The sequence below is a fragment of the Epinephelus fuscoguttatus genome, linkage group LG6 (assembly GCF_011397635.1).
Source record: "Epinephelus fuscoguttatus linkage group LG6, E.fuscoguttatus.final_Chr_v1".
NCBI classification, from domain to species: domain Eukaryota; kingdom Metazoa; phylum Chordata; class Actinopteri; order Perciformes; family Serranidae; genus Epinephelus; species Epinephelus fuscoguttatus.
This window is the reverse complement of record NC_064757.1, coordinates 11,694,513-11,714,550: the sequence shown is the minus strand read 5'-3', so window position 1 is coordinate 11,714,550 and position 20,038 is coordinate 11,694,513. Positions and strand designations below refer to the sequence as shown.

At 40.9% G+C, this 20,038-nt stretch overlaps 1 protein-coding gene across 1 annotated transcript in view; it reads right to left on the bottom strand.

Moving 5' to 3' along the window:
* zdhhc8b (zinc finger DHHC-type palmitoyltransferase 8b) overlaps window positions 1-15,855 on the bottom strand; it is an 82,951-nt gene extending 67,096 nt beyond the window's left edge. Inside the window, exon 1 of the mRNA XM_049578124.1 lies at window positions 15,540-15,855. Coding sequence (XP_049434081.1) covers window positions 15,540-15,643 — 104 coding nt within the window. The 5' untranslated portion in view covers window positions 15,644-15,855. The remainder of the gene's footprint in view (window positions 1-15,539) is intronic.
* Between the last annotated feature and the right edge of the window lie 4,183 nt (window positions 15,856-20,038).

Here is a 20,038-nt window from a genome sequence, read left to right as displayed (position 1 = left end):
CAAACTGGAGTAGAGTTTCTGTCCGAGAAAGAGAGTAGGGGAGAGGTCTTGAGATATTGAGCTATGTAAATATTTGACTGCAGCTTGAACATGGTCTACTTGGAGCAGTCTGGTAATCTGCACATTCATAGACATTGTACATCACATAACACACAGCTGGAACAGATGGCGCCCTGAAAAGTGCAACTTGGTCCCCAACCACAAAGCTGTCAAACCCTGGCATCAACTACATACTGAAGATCGAGTTATTCATTCGCCTCTGATATTTGGAGCCATTATTTTATCAGACTTTGATGAAATATATTCCGGGAATTAAAACTGTAGGTGTCAGTGGTGATTGGTCTGCCACTTTTGTAAGCAGGGTGGCCCTGATGTCAACAGGGAATACTGTTAAAACAATTGAGGGATCAGCTGGATTTGGCAGAGTGACTAATAGTTGCACAGCAGTTTAATCAGGACTTTAGCAATTATTCACACTGCTGAAAATGCACATGGTGGCAGTAGTGGTGGGGGCAGGGTGCTGTGGCGACAGACTTTGAGATCAACAAAGTCTGCTGTTCATGTCAGCTCTGATCAAATGGTTTTAGCCTGCTCAACTGACTACGTGTGGCCAGGTCAGTGAATTAGATCAAAGTCGCATGCAGGTCGGATTAAGACTTTAACTGAGATCCAAAGTTGAAGTGACACTGAGGTGTGGCAGTGAAATCATGCTGCCCTGTTGTAGCTTATCACTCATTTAGCTTCAGGTCTGTTGATATTTTGCACTTCAGCCACAGCTCAATTTGCTCTGTGTAGTGACTGAGGTCTGTGCTTGCATTATCAGGCTCTAACTTCCAGCTCATCTCTCAAAATGGATAATTTCAGTCAATTCCCCCGAGACACGTGGCAAAACAAACAGAAGCGATAAGGCAGGATGGAGCTCCCACCCCAGGACATGGAAGTTATAGAGGACCTAAAGCACTTGTGGCTGCACAACCACAAGGCACACTGCAGTGCAAAAACCTCCACACCACACAACAGACCAGACCAGCAGCACACCATCACCATGGCCACGCCCCCTTTGGGGGGAAAAAAACATGCTGTCACATAAGGAGAGAAACAACAACAAGCAGAAAAGCTGTTGTGTAGCAGGTTAATCAAGGCTTTCACACTGAGATTTGAGGCACACAAGTTCTGTGAATATTCACTATCAGTGTGATAAATGAGTAAACAAGGGTGATGGTTAAAACTGATGGGTAGCTAACTTTAGCTTTAGTGGAAAGCTGCTACATTACATTCACACAGTATAGCAGTAGTCTCTATATACATGGTTGGGTATAACATGTTACAAAGTAACATGTTATACCCAACTCTGGTCTCTATATACAGACTCTACATTCACTGAATGTAGAGTCTGTAGGCAAACCCTGGTGATCTTGCCTCCAGAAGAAGAGCGGAAGAGCCCTGGTTTCCGGTTGTAGGCTGTTTGTAGTCCGCGTGATATTGACCAATCACGTTTGAGCCGGCTGCAGTTGTTGCCAGGTAAAACTATCTGTGCGGTGAACTAACGAGGCGGAACATAATTGGCGTCACTGCAAACTCTGAATCCACTGCAGTGGTTCAGCATATTTACTTATATATAAACGGAAGTCGGAAATGGAAATTCGCCTCCTCCGCCCAAATCAAACCGGAATGCCAAACAATCGGGTCTGCCCCCAGAGGCTGTATCACCGTCTGCTGGAAGTCAGACGCCGAATACGGCCGATGGGTTCCGAGAATGGTATAGCAGCAACTTGCGGCCTGTGGGCCAAATCTGGCCCATTACAGGGTGCCATGTGCCACTTCAACCATTTTCTAATTCAGGATAAAATTCAAATTACTCCACACTGGATTTTTCTATCTAAATCTCAGCCTAATTTTGATCAAACAGTTGGCTATTACCAGGTCAGTATTACAGACAACACAACTGTGTGTATAATGTGCTCCTTGGCCTTTACAGTAATGCTGGGTTATGTTACTGCTGTACTCCAAGTGGTAGGGTCAGTTAACCCCAAGACAAAAGGCAATACGAACACATAACACCCTCACCCTGGAGGAGATAAGACAGGATGAAACCAAAGCATATTGACAGTTGCAGAACCACATTGTCCACCGCCTAACAAAAACACCCAGCCATGCCCGACTGACCCATATCACATTAAAATGTGAAAAAGTGCTATGGACATAACATTATTAGAGACAGGGGACAGCTTTGATATGGTTTCAATTACATGACTTACTGTAGTTTCTATGTATCACTGTCTCCAAAGAAGGATGAGTGTGAAGTAAAGAATTGTCTGCTTCCTGCCCATGTTTTTCAAAGATACTGCGACTATGACTTCATCAGCTGGACGTGGATAACTCTCACAAAAATTGCAGGCTTTTCTTCAGAATTTTGCACACCGCTGGGCCAAAGAAAACAGTGTAGCTGACAGCTTATAACTGGCTGAGATGCTCTCTGGCAGAGGGTTCGCAGTACTGCCTCCATTACACATGTGGTCAACAACTTCCTTCCCCACCAACAAGGGTATTAATTCACTACACATTTTATATTGTCTGTCAGATTGGGTAATAAAAATAGCATAGCTACATAAGTGGGTCTTTTACCGGTTTCATAGGATAGCTGACTAAAACAATCCCTGGGACTAAAATTAAAGTCTAAGTACTGAAACTGGCCAGGAACCTCAAAATAAATCCACATTCTGACCTTTCAAAACTAGCTTCAAGATTCAACCTACAGCAGAGATTTCTCTTTAAGACACTCTATATCAGGTGGAAGTGGACCTGAAATCCACAGAGGCTGGTGAAGGCCTGAGGGCTGAATACATTTGTCAATTGTGAATTTAACCTCATTCTAAAATATCCTCACTGTCAAGCATGATGCCATTCTTTTAGATAGACATTTGGCAAAAGGATACAACAGTAACTGGACGGATCACAGAGGCCTTCCACTGGGGTTTACTGTCTGTCTCTGCATTCTAAAAGAAACTTAACATTTTGGCAGGGGTTAAATAGACAAACAAACCTGCTCAGTCCAGCATGAAAGAGAATAAATCACTTATCATGTATTTGCCTTTTCATATGAGGTTTGGTGCCAGAGGAGTTTAATTACAATTTCAGATATGAGAGTGGATGTAAACTAAAAAGGTAAAGCTTTGGTGGAAGGCACCCAGCAGCTAATGCACAACCCGATGAACCACTAAATGTATACAACATATTCTGTCTGTCCTTTAAAGCTATAAAACAACCCACACAATTTACTGAATGTCAACAATATACCTGACAGTATTCTTATGATATATGGTGCTAAGTCCTGCATAAATTTGTTTGTAGGTATATGAACAAGAAAGGACACATCTATCTGTAAGTATGTGACATTTGGCAGGTTACGCTCCAATAAATATTAATATAAAACTGATGTCTACTCATAAACTGTCTGGAGAGGTGTGAAATAATAGCATGTGACAGACATGACAGGATAAGGTCGCCTCTACACTGAACTACAAAGGGACTGGCCAAAAGTCTAACAGAGGCGAGCCTGGCTGGAGCCCCCTGGATCCGTGGCTTCAAAGACAAGAGCTAACACTTGTATTTATAGAATGTCACCTCTCACAAACACATCAGACAAATGCATCAGAACAATATTAGCTTGGAGTATTATGTTTCTGAATATATAATAATATAATAACATTATATTTGCCAAGCATTATCAAATTACCTGCAGTGATTGTTTTTTTTTTTTTTTTTACTAAGCTATAAAGCTATAAACACAACATTGACATTCTGGGGAACTTGACAGCTAACAGTTACTTATTAACACATCCAGCAGACAAAGAGCAACATTATCATTCATTTCGAGCTGTGTTTCTGGCCAACTAATGAATATAAGTCCAATATTCATTCTCTTTTAGCTCTGTTTTTGGTCTCCACCAGCTCCTGAGGGTAAATATCACAACATGAAACGTGTGTTTTCGTGTGTTTTCTGTTTAAAAAGTACAAAATGAAGAAGATAGCAAGTAGCCTACTCATCAATCTTTAAGTGGTTACGTTTTAAATATGCTCTCGAGCACACAGCTGATATCCTACGTGGTTTCTTTATATGAGCACACAGCTGATACATACAGTAGTCTGTTTACATGACGTAACAGCAGTGCATATTTAATGGATTCAGTGTGGACAGACAGATGCTTGCTTGCTGTTAGGACACAGTGTTAGGCCTACATCTCAGAGAGAAACAGTTTCACCGGTTCAAATATTTTAGACTAAAGAAGATTTTCTTTGTCAAAAATCGGATAAGGGAAACCCTGAGCGCAGCAGTGCTGATGATAAAACTGCTTGGTGTTTGTGTTTAAGAGGGAGAGACAGAGGGGATGAGAAGGTGGAAGGTGGACTATTGCGCAATGTTTCTGAAAATTAAACTTACTCATTGCTTTGTCACTTAATGACCCACCTGCCTGAAACCTGTGGTATTTTCTAACAAGTTTCCCTGAACCGCCTGCAGGACTCATGGGTTGTGGGTCGATCTGTGCAATACTAGTAGGCAGTATGCAGTAGGTATTTGAAGCTTGTTCACTGACAAAAGCTGCCTGATGCAGTACAAACACATGCTATGAGAGCAGTGAGTTAAACAAAACAGTGAAGTTGTGGGTCAGACATCTAAACATGTTCCGTCAAGCTGAGGAGTTACTGATTCAGGTCATAATTATCTGTGGGCTCATCACTATGAGCAACCCCTGACTCTGTCATTTGATACACTGGTATTCTAAAAACAAATTACAGCAGCTTTAAAGCCACTATGACTTTAAAACTTTTGGACTTTGTCGCCCCCACTGGAAGTATCAACAAGACATTGCTGCAGACCACACTGACTGCACAAGTTTTCACAAGAATTCTGTCTAACTTCTCTACAAATGTTTTTAAATTCTACACCAAAATGACTGTCATCAGAATAATTTAAAAGAGGTTACTATCACATATATGTACAAACAGTGGCTTTAAGTCAAAAATGTTGTTATCTGGATTGGTTTACAGCAGCTCAATGGTTGAACTCTACTCGACAGATGAATGGGTAGTGGCTTTGTTTGTTGTGCCCACTCATTTCCACGGACCTCTAAAACCACTTACTTCAAAAAGTGGCATAGATGTGGAAGATCTGCCCTCGTAATCAGAAAGCCACTCCAGCTGAGGGTGTTAAGACATAGAGCTCTGTTTCTACTTATTACCAGTCATGGTCTCCCTCTGGCAAAACAACATGAGGGGAAACAGGGTGGAGACACCCTTGGAGGGAGAGGCTGGAGGTCTAAATTAATCCCACATGTTCCCCAAGAGGAGACTTTCCAGGCGGCCTCGGTTTATTCGGCTGGCGGAGTACAGCAAACTCTGAGAGCACCTCGCTGCACTTTCCCGCACTTTTCACCCACACACTGCTGTGCACTGAATCCACATGGATCCATTTAGCTTAACTATGGCATCACAAGGCACAATTTACTTTTTTGGCAAGCACCAGAGCTCCAGAAAGTCACTGCTTCAGAGAAACCAGAAGGACTTAAAATAGACAGAAAGAAAAGGAGCACAGTCACGAACTGCACAGACAAACAAAATGGATCTAAATATCCGTCCAGCTCCACTGATCCAGAGGAGATATGTCACATTCAGACAAATTGAAGACATTTCCTGCCTGTTCATCAAGGCATATTAATTTTGTCTGATTCACGCATATCACAAGAGTGCAGAAGCAAAAAATAAATCCAGAGCTTCCTAGGAAGAGGACGGGCTAATTTTAGAAACGCTGATATCTATTAAAACTCAACATGTGCTTGAAAATCATGCTAAGGACGCGGTGCAGATTGGATTATTTGTCACCTGCTGTTGCAAATTAGAATGTTTCTGCTTTTATTCATTTATGGTAAATCATGCTAATCTGCAAACAATCATCTCACCCTCTTTACGACATATGGTCTTATGTAGATGGGTTTTTACTAGAATTCAGCACTCTGTTAAAATCATTTCAATCTTTCCACAAAACTGGGACCAAATTGTATGCGGTGTGAAGAATGGCAATGCATTTGTTTCAGAACAGTAATTTGCATTTTGGGATTGTCACTACATACATACATACATTTGTAAAAATGTACATGGACAAAGAGAACAGTTTGACAAGAGTATTACCTGTGAATCATGATCCTTACATGGAGCTACAAACTGTTCACAATGTAATAACTGTGCTCATCTTGTAGAGTAGGTGACAGTAATGTTGATTTTGCTGAAAATTACAGAGGAACCAAATCAAGGAAAACTTGCCTAAACCTGAAGTTTGATGTAATTTAAAGTTGGCCCCAGTTTGTGTTTGTGTGGCATGCAGAGTAGGCAGTCGCACTGCTCTAGGATGCGTGGTGGAGAGCCAGGGAAGAGGATCTGTCAGCATTATCTTAACCTAGTTGTCAAGCAGTGACAGGAGGGCTGGGATGGAATGAGATTAGAAGACCTGGCCTTTTATTCTCTGGGCCTCTTTCACTCATTAATGCCGATGGTGGCAGACTGAAAGCTCTGCCAGCAGAGCTCTGCTCAGGCCTACTTGAACCTTGATGGAGGGAAGATGAGGTGGCAGTTTAGGATTACTTTTCTCGTCAGTATAAGTTTGTCTTTGTGCACCAGCCTGTACTGCAGTTTGGGTCTGACTAGGACTGCGAGCAGGAGAGGTGATGGTCTACACAAGTAACCCAGAAGTAATTCCATTATTGAGGTAACAAATGAAATGAGCAACTTTATTTTTTTGCAGCCCCTCTAGGAGTCTTAAAAGGACCATTGCTGGCCTCCTGACCCCAATGAGAGCCACTACTCTACAGCTTTACTGTGAGGAGAAACAACAGCTGGACATACCTTGGCTCGACAGATATATGGCACTTCCCTGTCATGGTGGGCAAGACTAGTTTGTGTGTGTGTATGTTGGATGTATTAGCTGTTTGGTAATGGTTTGTTCCAAGGCAAAAGTCCCATTCAGAAGTCCCTTAAGAAACACACTCTGTTAGATCACTGTTAGATCAAGAAATTTGTCTGAAGCTCACATCTGATCACATCACTGTCAAACAGTCGGCATCTAAAAATATGTGCGATGGAGTTCAGCTTCAGACATGACATGCTCCCGCTAGAGTAACACCGTGAGTTCTCCTGCTGTCTCCACTGTTTGAAATGAGACTTTGATTTTTCATGTTCGACATTTTCAAAATATCAACACAATCCATCCAAGGTTATCTCTTTTTGCACTTTCACCATAACAGATCAAAGTCATTACATATGTAACAAAACATAGAAATACGTGAAATGGACAAGACCTCTTAACAATGCATTATATGTCAGTGGGTACAAAATGGGTTAAAATTATGTACTCCTTAGACAAAAACAATTGAAACAGTTGCAGTTTGGTTAGGTTTAGGAAAAGTAAAAAAGCCAATAAAACTTGGTTAAGTTCAGGAAAAGATCATGGTTTTGTTTAAAATCACTAGGTACGGGATGTCAGTGACATTAACATAAGTACTAATCTCAAGTTATGTAACTACATACTTACATTGAGTCCATAAAGTCAGGTAACTACGATGGCTTTTGGTTTCATGAACATTGGCGTCCTGGTTTGAAGTCCATGTTTGTTTGCCCCATCCACCTCCCCATCGTCCTCCAACCCAAGGCGGATTTTCTTGCTCTTTATACTTGATTTGTGTGTCCACCATGACAAAAGACCCTCATTGACCTAGCAATGGCATTATTTTTATGTTGCCAGCGTGCACATTTCATGCCCACCACCACATAATGCTTGGTAAAGAGTTCATTTTAACCACATCTATGTCTATGAGACCAGGCTGGCAACAACACTCCCACTGACATTTAGATAATGATTAATTAATTAATTAATAATTCCAAAATCGCTTTTTGTTTTGCCTACAAATGGGATGCGTGAGTGTGACTTTCTCAATCCAGTAAACATTTATGGTATTGCAGAGAATGTTTGTTTAACTAGCACAGCAGCAACATGACTTATTTTGTTTTTAAATGTTAAAGTTGCCCATAAGGATGCTTGAACATTTGAAAACTGCCTCCACCACTAAAGGCTAAAAACTAGACAAGTCTGCATCTAGTTGCTCTAAAATGCTGTAATTAAGTACAGCAGTCATTTGAGCTATAACAGAAGAGCAATATAGCCAACATACAGTAAACTAACTGAGATAAATCAAGATCAACTCAAGATCAAATAAATTCTATGTCACTGAACCGTTTCTCATTAAGGGACTCACTGGAATTCTCTAGGGGACCCCTGAGGCTCCCAGACACCACTTGGAACCCACTGCTCTCTTTCAGTGGTATATGCATAACAACTATAATTCAGATTCAGAGTAGTAGTATTCTACATTACAAATGGAAATAAACCCAGTGGTGTTGAATTTAAATAGAAAGTATCTCAGATTGGTGTCACATGTTGGTCTCAGAGAAACAGGGCTTCAAAGGAATTTTGCTTGTGTATTGATGAAATCAGGGCATCAGGGGGTGGGACATAACACAGGGGCCAACTGTTTAGATATACCTCACAATGAATGAAGCCAATCACTTTGCTTTGTAGCTGCTAGATCAGCTTTAATGTAAATTTCTGGTCTATTTCAACCGGGTGTATTTTCCATAAATGTGACTATTGTGGCTGAATGGGGCTAATTATCTACTATTTCTCTAGCACGAACACATGCTAAATGGGAAGCTATCCAAAGCCTCACAGTTGTATGTGCAACTTGACCCAGATGTAGATCCCTGTGGAATTAGCCTCGATGGCTTCTCTCCTCGTTATGTTCATTCAGACTCAGAGACAAGCAATTCATATGATTCATATTTTTTAAAAAAACTGTACTTTCCCAAATCTCTACAAGTAAGCGGAGAGTGAAAAGTTAGCACAACATATAGCCACAATATCCACGTTTAAGGGAAATGAGCCAGATTGAAATAAACTGGAATTATCCTTTAAGGCTGCGAAGCTGCAGGATCGAGGGATTGGACTACAATCTGTAATGATCTTACAGGTTGGAAACGTGCCTTGTGGTAAACCAGAAACCACAATAAGAACAAAAATTTACCATAAATCAGCACACAGGCTAAAAATATGCTGTCAAAAGCAATAAGCCTATAATGTAACAAAAAGGTCGGTTTATAGCTCTGGCCTTATCTCCAGCATTAGCTCAATAACTAAAACCCGTCTTTATTCATTATTGCCTGTCACCTTAAGTACCTTCTGAGAGCAGAAGTGACACAACCCTGCACTGGAATTGTCAATCTCCAGACCCTCACTCCAAGGTGCTGATGGATGAGGACCTTCAGAGGAAATTACATTGTTATCTAATCTGACAAAGCTAGCCACACCACACTGACCTGCTGCTAGTTTTATCCCCAGTCAAAAACATTCTTGAAAAACCAGAAGTCTGCAGCACATGGATTTTATGAATAGGCCGAGGGAATATTTTGGCCCTGGTGAGCTTGTACGTCTATTGGCTAGTTCTGGCCTCATCAGGATAATCAAAGTTTTATCCTCTGTGTGACATGAGGACAGAAGAGTTTCTTATCCAACTCAGCTGAGGAGCTGAAACTTAATGCTGTGACGGTGTGTGAGGACAGAATAGTAATATTTAAGCGAATGTTTTTGATGGAAAGATGAGTGGGAGTTGAAGACGAATACTGATGAGCTCACCTTAAGGGCTGAAATTTCCTGCTCTCATGGGAGTCATGGAATATTTTTGTAAAGCTTACTTGGAGGTTAAAGTTGTGCAAGCATGTCAAAGTCTTTTCTCAGTATGCTGTACATGATTATCACATCAGGGAGGCTGAGACTCTCCGGTTTCTAGCTTTGATAGATGCTTGTTTATGAGCAAAGACACTGAAAGAGCTACAAGGGCATATTCATAACATGTCAACTGGTAATTTCCTCCTTCTGAGAAATGCTCTGCCCTTGCCGCATCTCAAACCTGGCAATATATCCTCAATCGCACATTTAAATAAACAAACTAGACCCAAATCAGTCCTCAGTGTCATATGAGCAATATTTAAAACAGGCAGCCAAGATGGCCTGGCTCCCACACCGAGCATAAACAGCACTGGTTAAACCAACAATTCATTTAACTAGAGTCAAACACGGGCCGCTTCTGAGCCACTAACGCCACACAGGAGGAAGGCAAACAGGCTCTAATGGACACTAATACCAAGCAGTGAAGCATTAATGGTTACACACTTGTTTACCGAACCCTTGACAAAAAGACGGCAGCAGCTCCGCATACATAATCACACGCAGGACGCGGATTAGGATCAATGAACCAACATTCAATTATGCTTTTAGACCTTCAATTAATAAGACACGGAAAATCTCCATGTTAGCCTACATACAGCAGAGTGAAGAGGAGACTAGTGAACATGGAGAGTGTGACATCACCAACGCCCATGGACATATGGTGAATGTAAAACAAGTTAGATACATAAGAAAAATAGACCCATACAAATACAGGGACTAATCCTGGTGAGCTCACTTTTAAGCATTTCAATTAGAATCCTTACACACTCTCAAAGCTCTCTCATAAAATGGGTTGATAAGGAACCCAGGGTTAAACCCCTTCATCAAAGAAATATTTGCCAAAAAAGCTTTGATATTAGATTCATACGAAGACTTAACAGATACTAGTGAGGAGAGCTGCAGTGCTGTGCCTATAGGCAGTCTGTAGTGACCCTCTTTTCCACTCTAATTCATTTATACAATTCTCTTGCACTTTAACCATCTCTGTTTCTTCTGCATGAGCATTTCAGCATAAGATATGTCCATGAACTAAACTGTTAGCTAGCTAATAAGTGCATGTTGTAACACATTTTATTTCAAGAAAGTCATTTAGCTAGCATTCATGCTAGCTAACGTTAGCTGTACGCCAGTAAGGAAGGATGCTGTCTGTATCCCTTGTTTTACTAAAGTTAACTTAGCTTAATATGAGGTGTTTTCAACTAAGGCTTCTTAAAAATGTACAACTAATAAAACTGTAACCTATTAATGTTTTGTAAAAACAAAACAAAAACAACAAAAAATAGAGTAATAGGGTTGCAACATAAGTTTTCAGGGTGCAATAACTGTCTCAAAAAATATCAATGTGTCACGATATACGGTATTACAGAATTATTATTACAATTATCATCAGTCATTATGATACTTAAAGGAAAGAATATCAAGGGTTTTTTTTTTGGTTGAACAAATGTTTTATAAAATTGAAACTTTTCTTAATGGAAGTATATGGAATAAATCTGATAGGCAGTCTAGGAGGAAAGGAGATGCACACTCGCAAGTTAGATTCTCCGTCCTTTTTTTTAGTATTGTAGATAAGCAAATGTACATGCTATGATAACCATCAATTTTCATACCACAGTAGCCTATATGGTTTCACGGTATCCCACTGCAGCCCTACTAGTTACATACTACTAGTTACATAGCTAGGCTATTAGTTGGAGGCTTAGAATTTTTAAATGTTTAGTTAAATCTCCATCTTATCCTTCACGCCTTTTCTTTGTGTCAGTGTTATTGTATCCTAATTTCAGACCTTTTCAAACTGGACAACATAAACATTCTAAATGGATCCCTTTGTATTTCCTGTTTGAATGTATGTTAATGCAGAAGCTGACAGGAAGTAAACAGGGACCAAAGTTGTTGCCCTAGCAACAGAAAAGCAATGAAACGGTCCATAGTCAGAATGCTATACTCTATTACCAAAGTCAACATGACATCACAAGATGGCCACCATCTTTGTTTGGGGGAAAGGTGCTGTGTATTCTGTGGTCTGTACACTAGAAAAATTTGAGTGAGCTTGGATTTTTCATCCTTTCTAGTTCATTTCACAGCATTTAATCACATTTTGATGGGAGAATATTGAGGCCACCATGGCATTTGATTATTCTGAAGCCCTTTCTGGTGCTCTACAGGAAAACATGAGAGAAAAATCACCTTGATTGGCCCTGAATCACGCCTTAGGCTGTCTCATGATACCACTACCTTTGCACCACTAGCCTTAGAAAATGATTAAAGTACACGTATGAGTAAAGCGTTTTACAATGACCAAGCCTGGGCTTATTATGAGCTTGTCAGCCATACAGCCAGCTGCCGAGCAGCTCTTTGGCATGTTGGCGTGTTGATGTCACAAAGAAAGCAATCTTAATTTGCTGCTTTTTTGAGCAGTTCTCTGCACTGTTACAAACAGTACCAGCAGTGATCTTTCCCTCAAAGCTGACTTTGAGAATAGCCGACTACAAGACTAAAGAGAAAACAACATGTTCCTGTACTGTGTAAATGAGGCAGCCTCTGTTACCACTTAGCTCCAATCACCAGTTTCCCATATATTTCATAGTAAAGCAGAGGTTCTCTATAATTAGCCCTGTAAAATGTTTCTATACTGAACCTTTTAGGGTGCCATATACCAAGATGTAGATCCTAGAAGGTTATATTTAGGAGCACTTGTTTTAACAATGTATCATCCCCCTCTTTCCTATATTCCAACAACTCTGCAATCTCTCAACTAAAATCGGAAATACCTTTAAATAATCTCTACAAGAACCTCTGAGTGGGGCACAAATGCAAAACAATGTACTGGGTAGGATCTGAATGAAGTCAGACTCAATGGATATACAGTGAAAAGGAGGAAACAGATGTGGAAGCTGAAGATTAGATTCCTGACAGGCCTGCTCTCATGTGCAGCCCTGCTCTGGTGATTGTGGCTCCACCACTGACCACCTCTCTCATAATTCACCTCCACACAGCAAATACTGCTGAACAGAGGTCTTGTCCAGATGATCAATTGATAGTTTCCACACATCTATCCATACGTACTCTGAAATATGAGCTATTAGGCTTAGCAACAAATGATAATGGCCAGCCTGGCAGTTCTGTTTCCTGGACAGGTTTTGGCATACTGTGAAGGGCAGTGATGAAGCCATCCTGACGAATTACTAAAAGGTATACGAAAGCTCCACCAGTGCAGCTATACAGAGCAAATTAAGGCACAGTGAGAGGCTTAAGCTACTGTACAAGAGGAACTTGTCACAGACCCAGATAAGACTAGGATAATATTATGATGGCTAAACCATGACTAAAAGCTTAATTCATCATCAGTATTTTTGCGATGAGTTGTGGTCCTGCTGTGGAGATATAAATAATTCTGTACTAATGTGTTCTAATTCAGTCTCTGTGGGAAACACAAACTGTCAGGCGTCAGTAAGCCAAACACAGTTACACATCATGGACTGTGTGTGTGTGTGTGTGTGTGTGTGTGTGTGTGTGTGTGAGAGAGAGCCAATGCTGGCCCAAAGTCTCATCCTCCATTGCCCATATGACACCAAGTGGCCTGCTGGCAACACTGAGACTTTTAACACACTGCAGCTTAGGAATAAAAAAAAGATTTGTGTCCCTGACACTCTACTGCGTATAATATAATTCTGAAGTTCATCATGTGTGGCTGCCAGACAAAGTTGGCGATGAAATGTAAAATGTTCCCACTTTTTAACTTGTTGCATGTTATTCAGATTAGGAAAATGGAGATGAAGGAACACCACTGCTCTGTGGCTCGTAGTGTAAATGTGCACTCCAGCCACAGACAAGGCTTGGTTGCGTTCAACATAATGGACTCTATGTGTGTTTGAGAATGAGGAGGCATGGCCTAGTTTGGACGTGCACTGCTCCCCAGGGGGTTCCATTATACGAGACTCAATCCTCCAGACCTTTTACTGGGGACTGAAGGAGCAACCGGGTAAAGTCTTAATCCTCACCCTTGAACCATCTGCTTGGGGGATCAACCTTAAAATGTAGATTGACATGTACCCCAGAAAAAGAACAACTAATAAACTCTAAATTTTGCCATTTGGGCTGAAATGCAGATCTCTTATTAAATCATAACACATTCATTCCACACCAAGACTTGTAAATCAGGCCATTTGTTTATGCAAAGTCTGAGACACTACACTGAGGAGTGCTGGGATTTTTAAAGCTACAATCCAACCTACCGATGCGACCCACAAACACCATATGTTTCCTTCAGTCTCGGTTGTTGAGCTGAGACTCAGAGTGCAAAACCACTCAGGGTGCAGCTTAAGCATTTTGTATGTCTTCCTGAATTTTCTTGCTCATACAAGTGAAGAACACATTCTGTATCATGCTTTTGCATCTAGCAATAATTGATATAATGGTACAAACACACCCAGCTTTAGACTCCAGCTATTAATTGGAAATTTGCTACGTAAAAGTATGTTATAAATGATAGAAAGTACTGATTATGCAAGTACGGTGACACATCTTCGACACATCCACAGACATACTTCTTTAAAACACTAAACCCTCCACCCTTGGAGGGCTAGGAATCACATTCAGCAGTTTTATATTTGGCAGACACAATGACTCTGCAGAGGCTAAAGGTTGGATGATGTATCCCTACAGTCCTCAGTCCAGGTCAGAGGTTCCCAAAATGATTTTCAATCCCCCTCAGGGTTCCTTGCACATGTGAGATTGAGCTAGTAATTCCACTGATAATCCATCCACCTGGGGGTTAGCACTGGAGGAGAATGTATGTAGGAACGATGATTCAGACCAGACACATCACTCACTCCGCTGTTATCTCCCTTCCTACAGCGACAGCTTTATATTAGATTCATGGCAATCAACTTCCTCATGCATCAGATGGAGAGGTCCAGGACAGTGATGCTGTCTGATAGGCTGCGTGAAAACTGTATGTAATCATCCTGATTGCAGCTGGTGTGGATGAACCACTGTCACCTGATTGTCACAACACAGAAAATCAAAGTGAATTAATGTCTGCTTTAGAGAGAGTCAGGACCTGTTGGCCTTGGTTGCCCATAATCTTCATCTCCTCCAAAGGAAACCCTGAATTACTGTGCACACATGAGGTGAGACATGGCGGTAGATGCAATGAAACCGAGCTGTGCACTCCTGCAGGACTCCGCTTATGGAGCTGCAGGCTTAGACTGATTATAATGCTGCTTGAGAGGTTGTGTGACACTTTGACTATCCCAACTGACTGAGCATGAATCAAACCCAACCTCCTGCTCCTAATGCAACCATCTTAATTGTATCAACAACTGCCTGCGGCATTTCTTCAATGGAAAGTGAGAATCTGCGGCCTGTGGTCTCCTGTGCGATTATAGCGCTGTTAAACTTGCATGGCTTATTGGAAGTTTGCCTTGCAGGTATCACGGCTGAACGGTCTCTCCGAGGCTGCACAGGAAGACAGTGTGTAAGGCTGCTTTTTTTTTTTTTTTTTTTGCAAACCCATTTCAGACCCGCTGCGAGATTCCCCGTTGGGATACACATACTCCCACAAAATCACTTCTTCTACCTAAGTGACTGAATCCACCCATGCAAACTTGGAGCTGCAAATCCACTCCTGTCTGAGTAATCTGAGGGCACACCGGGAAGGAAAACCCTGGCATGCAGCGAATGAGAACAAGAAGCGATGCAAACTTACGTGAAAACGAAAAATAAAGTGGTCGATCCCACAAGGAGTGTGGCAGCAGTGGACACTGGGATGTATTTGGTGGGTTTAAATCTCTTTCCAGCGCTGTTGGGCATTCTGTAATTTCCACATTCCTCAATTATTTATTCCGATTGGAGTCGCATGTAGAAAAAAGGTCCAGTGTGTAATGTGTGGGCCGACCTGGGGCTATTAAAGGTGCAAGTGGTCCGTCTTTGCTGTCGTTGAAGCCGCATAGATCCTAAGATAGAGAGGCAGGAATACACGGAGCTCACTAGAAGCCTGGAAATCCCACCCTTACAATCCAGCCCACTGGTGAGGTCACTGAACCGCTTGAAAAGGTGGAGCTTGTGTGCAAACCCTGCCCGTGTCTTCTGAGGAAAATGATCGGGAGCAATAATGTTGATTAGCTCACATTTCGTCGGAAAGCATTAGTCACCCTGCACTAATTTCTTTACGCAGGAAAGATAATAAAATGCACGCGCATAATATTTTTTTTTCTTGCAAATTCTGTTTCTTAAATCAATCTAATACCAAGATGTCTCAAAGTTTATGAGGACTGGCTGTTTAATGTTTTGGAGGCTGCTATTGCAGGTAGCTCTGGTCTTATAGGCAGCGTGTTCTCTTTGCAGAAAGAGCAACACCAAACTTCATTTAAAATCTTGCAATTTAATGATACTTTGCTCACTTACAAGCGTACACACATGAACCAACAAGACATTATTGCTTTTACGAAGAGACGACTTCCATTCTCAAATTCGGCCTGGTTATTGTACACCAGTATGCATCTATTTAAGTGAAACTTATGTTACTAAAATGACTTTACCCATGTCAGACCCAGTCCTCTATCACCAACACTGATATAAAAAGAAGCAGGGGCGACGTGAAGCTCTTGTAAGAATTGAATTGTTACTTAAAAAAAAATATTTGTCTCAAAAGCTCATTCATTTGGCCCCACTGAGTCATGCATTATGTGTAGGGTTCACAGTGCGGCTACAACTGAGAGTGGAAAATAATCAGTGATACGCCGCTGTACTACTGCTGTGGATTAAGGGATAAGAGCGCCCTCAAGTGGCACATGTTGGGATCTCTGCAAATTGCAAAAGCCAACTGTCTTGGCTCGGACCGGGTACGGAGCGGAAGTCGTCATCGTTGCGGAAAGAAGCAAATTGGATTTTTTTTTTTTTTTTAAATTAAAAATGCACGTTTTATTCAACTAAGATGGGAAATGGCTAAATCTCTCTATTCTAAAACAGTGGATACGAGGTGGTAGGGTACATGTTTTTGAAACCGTTTGTTTCAGCTTTGTAATGTTTTTATAATTATTATTATTATTATTTATTTATTTTTACAAATGGATTGAGTGTTTATTTTACAATAGAAATCGAGATTTTCAGTCACTTATTGGGCCCCCAAAGCTTCTCAAATGCCTATTATGTTAACAACGGAGATGGGATTCTGTACATAACTAAATCTACAACATTAATTATTAAAAATAAATTTAAAAACATTGCATTGTGCTCAAAAGTGGACTTAATTTTACAAATATGGGCAGGCAAATGGAAGCACTAGGAGTTTAATGCTGCTGAGAGATGTTTGCCTGGAAGGCTCTCTACCAGGAAGGGATTTCTTGGTTAAGGTTTGGGGGGAAAAAAATATGGTTTGAGTGAAAATGAATAGATTTCTGATGGAAAGGCTTCTGGGCAAACTTCTCCCATGTGTGAGAATAATGAATCCATGGATGGCAAGAGGGAAGAAGAGGCGGTGAGAGGGAGAAGATAGGAGAAGTGGAGGATTTTTTTATGAGGTAATGTGGGTTTTAAGTGGCAGGAATTTGGTTATGTAGCCAAACTATGCAAAGCAAAGAAATGATGCAGGGGTGGTGAACGTGGATATGGAAAGTGTGGAGAGAGAGTGTGAACAGGGTGCTGCAACTGTGGAAGTCTCTTGGGAGACTGCTAATTGTGTAGGCTACTGGGTCTAGGGAACAAACTGGAGTAGGTGGTGGTGGAAGTGTGGGTTGGGAGGGATTAGTGGTTGTGAATGATTATAACTCTTGTGAGAGAATAGAACTGAACAAACTACTAAATATAAGGACAAAGAAGACCATGTATGAAGCACGAAAACAGGGGTGGAACATATATAATATTGTTCCAATATATGACTCGGCAGTATACCAAGAGGGAACTGTAGGCAGTGACTATTATGCAGTCCTATGTAAAGTAAACATTCATACATCAGTGACTGAAATATACAAAATGGTGATTTGGGAAAGCTAACTGTGAGAAGTTGGACGGTGATGAACAGTTAAATTAGATTAATATATTACCATAGCAACTCTTTCTAATAAAATAAGAGTTCTAATAAAATAAGAGACAGTATTAGAACAGCTGCAGTGAGATCTAGCAGTAAAAGCAAAATAGAGAAGAATGCAGAACCATGGAGGGATGATAACTGTAAAGAAGATGTGTGAAACAGGAATAGGACATTTAAACTAATAAAAAGAATTAATATTGTTCAGCACATGATAGCTGACAGTACAAAAAGCTCAGGAGGACAATGAAACATGCAAATCTGAGGTGTGTGGAAGAGACAGGAAGCTCAGTTATCTGTGCTAACAATGGAAATAAAATAGCACTGAATAATGAAGAAATTCTGAGTTAAAGGTTAATACTTTCATTAAGATGCAGAGTTTTAGTAATTTGTCTGAGGATGGAAGAAGCGGCAGAACCAAATCTGAAAACATGGAGCTCCTAAGGAAGACAGAAAATACTTTAAATGAGTGGAGTGTTCCATTTACTTTGGGAGCAGGGCCAGCCCTCGGCTTTTGAGGGCCCTAAAAAGGATTTGGTTTGAGAGCCCACCTCACTGCAATTTTTTTGGCATTTCACATGGCACTGAAACATCCTGTGTATTGTAAATATTAATTTTAGAACACATTTTGTTCAAATAAGCAGCGTATGCAAAGACTGGAGGACCTATTAGCAGCAACACTAGACTACAGTAAGTATATTACCAATACCCCGAACCTCATGAATTGTTCTTCTCAGGACCTTTTGCTTCGTCTTGTTAAAGTGTGATGCATATTTTACTTTTATGTTCTCATTAGGAAAGGGCTGAGTTTCACCTGTCTTCGTGTGTAGGATGTGCAAATGTAGAGTGGACATACCAAGACCAGAAAGACATGATGCACAGGACAAGTGTATAGTGAAGACCATTTGTTAAAATAACTAAAAATATAGTGCAAAGTTTGGTACAGTGATCAAATATGAAAGAAGGCAAAAAGAGCAATGTTTAAATAATGTGTGCTCAAGAAAAGAACAACATTTCTATTAACAGGAAAAACAGGTTGCCAGCAGAGAGTTTAGGTGGAGGTTTGATAGCAGCTGTGTGTCACAATCTGTAGGTGGAGGCAGCAGCTGCAGTTTGCCGACAAAGGCTGTAGGTGGAGGTTTGTCAACAGCTGTCTATCACAATCAGCACGTGGAGGTGGCAGCTGCAGGTTGCTGGCAGAGGCTGTGGCTGCAGTTGCCTGTCATCTGTAGGTGGAGGCGGCAGCTGCAGTTTGGATTCATTGATCAGATTTAACAGTCTTGAGATTACATAAACTGGGTATGACTTGAAAACTGACAGCAGTAGCTCAGTCCATAGGGAATGGGTTGGGAACCGAAGGGTCGCCAGTTCCAAATATGGAGTTTGAAATGGTAGCTGAAGAGATGCCAGTTCACCTCCTGGGCACTGCAGAGGTGTCTTTGAGCAAGGCACTGAACCTTAAACTGCTCGAGGTGCCTGTCCATGGGCAGCTCCTTCACTCTGACATCTCTGCATTTAATTTATGTATAGGTCCTGTTTCTTCATGTGTGTAATTCGGGCCTGTGTGTATATGACAACAGAGTGAAAAAACTGAATTCCATCGTGGATTAACAAAGTATAAAGAATTTGGGATTTTGCATTTTAATCAATAACTTTATGACATCTCTTTTCATCATTCACATGCATCCATGTAAAGTTTAGAGCCATTCCACTTTCCTGAGGCTTATTAACTCAAGTCAGTTGTATTTATAAATGCCAGTATCACAAATTTGCATCGAGTGGCTTTACAATCTGTACAGCGTACGAAACCCTCTGTCCTCAGACTCCTGATTCAGATGAGGGAAGATTAAAGAAACATCAGGAAGAGCAACAGAGGTGGGATTCCTCTCACAGGACAGACAGACATGTGATAGATGTCTTGTGTACAGAATAAACTAACATTAAATTTCAGTATGATAATCAGGATGTCAACATTACACATTGTATATGAATATGAAGCTGTATCTTGGATAAAAAGTGGCCTCGTTGAAGGTGTAGAAATGTAACTCTGGCAGTTACTCAAAGAATAAGACAGCAGTAGACAGTAAATTAATTCATAAAACATAAACAACAATAAGTTTGTCACCATGGCACCCAGTGCAAGATTTGCCTGCTGCTGAATAAAGTCATTTGTAGATGAC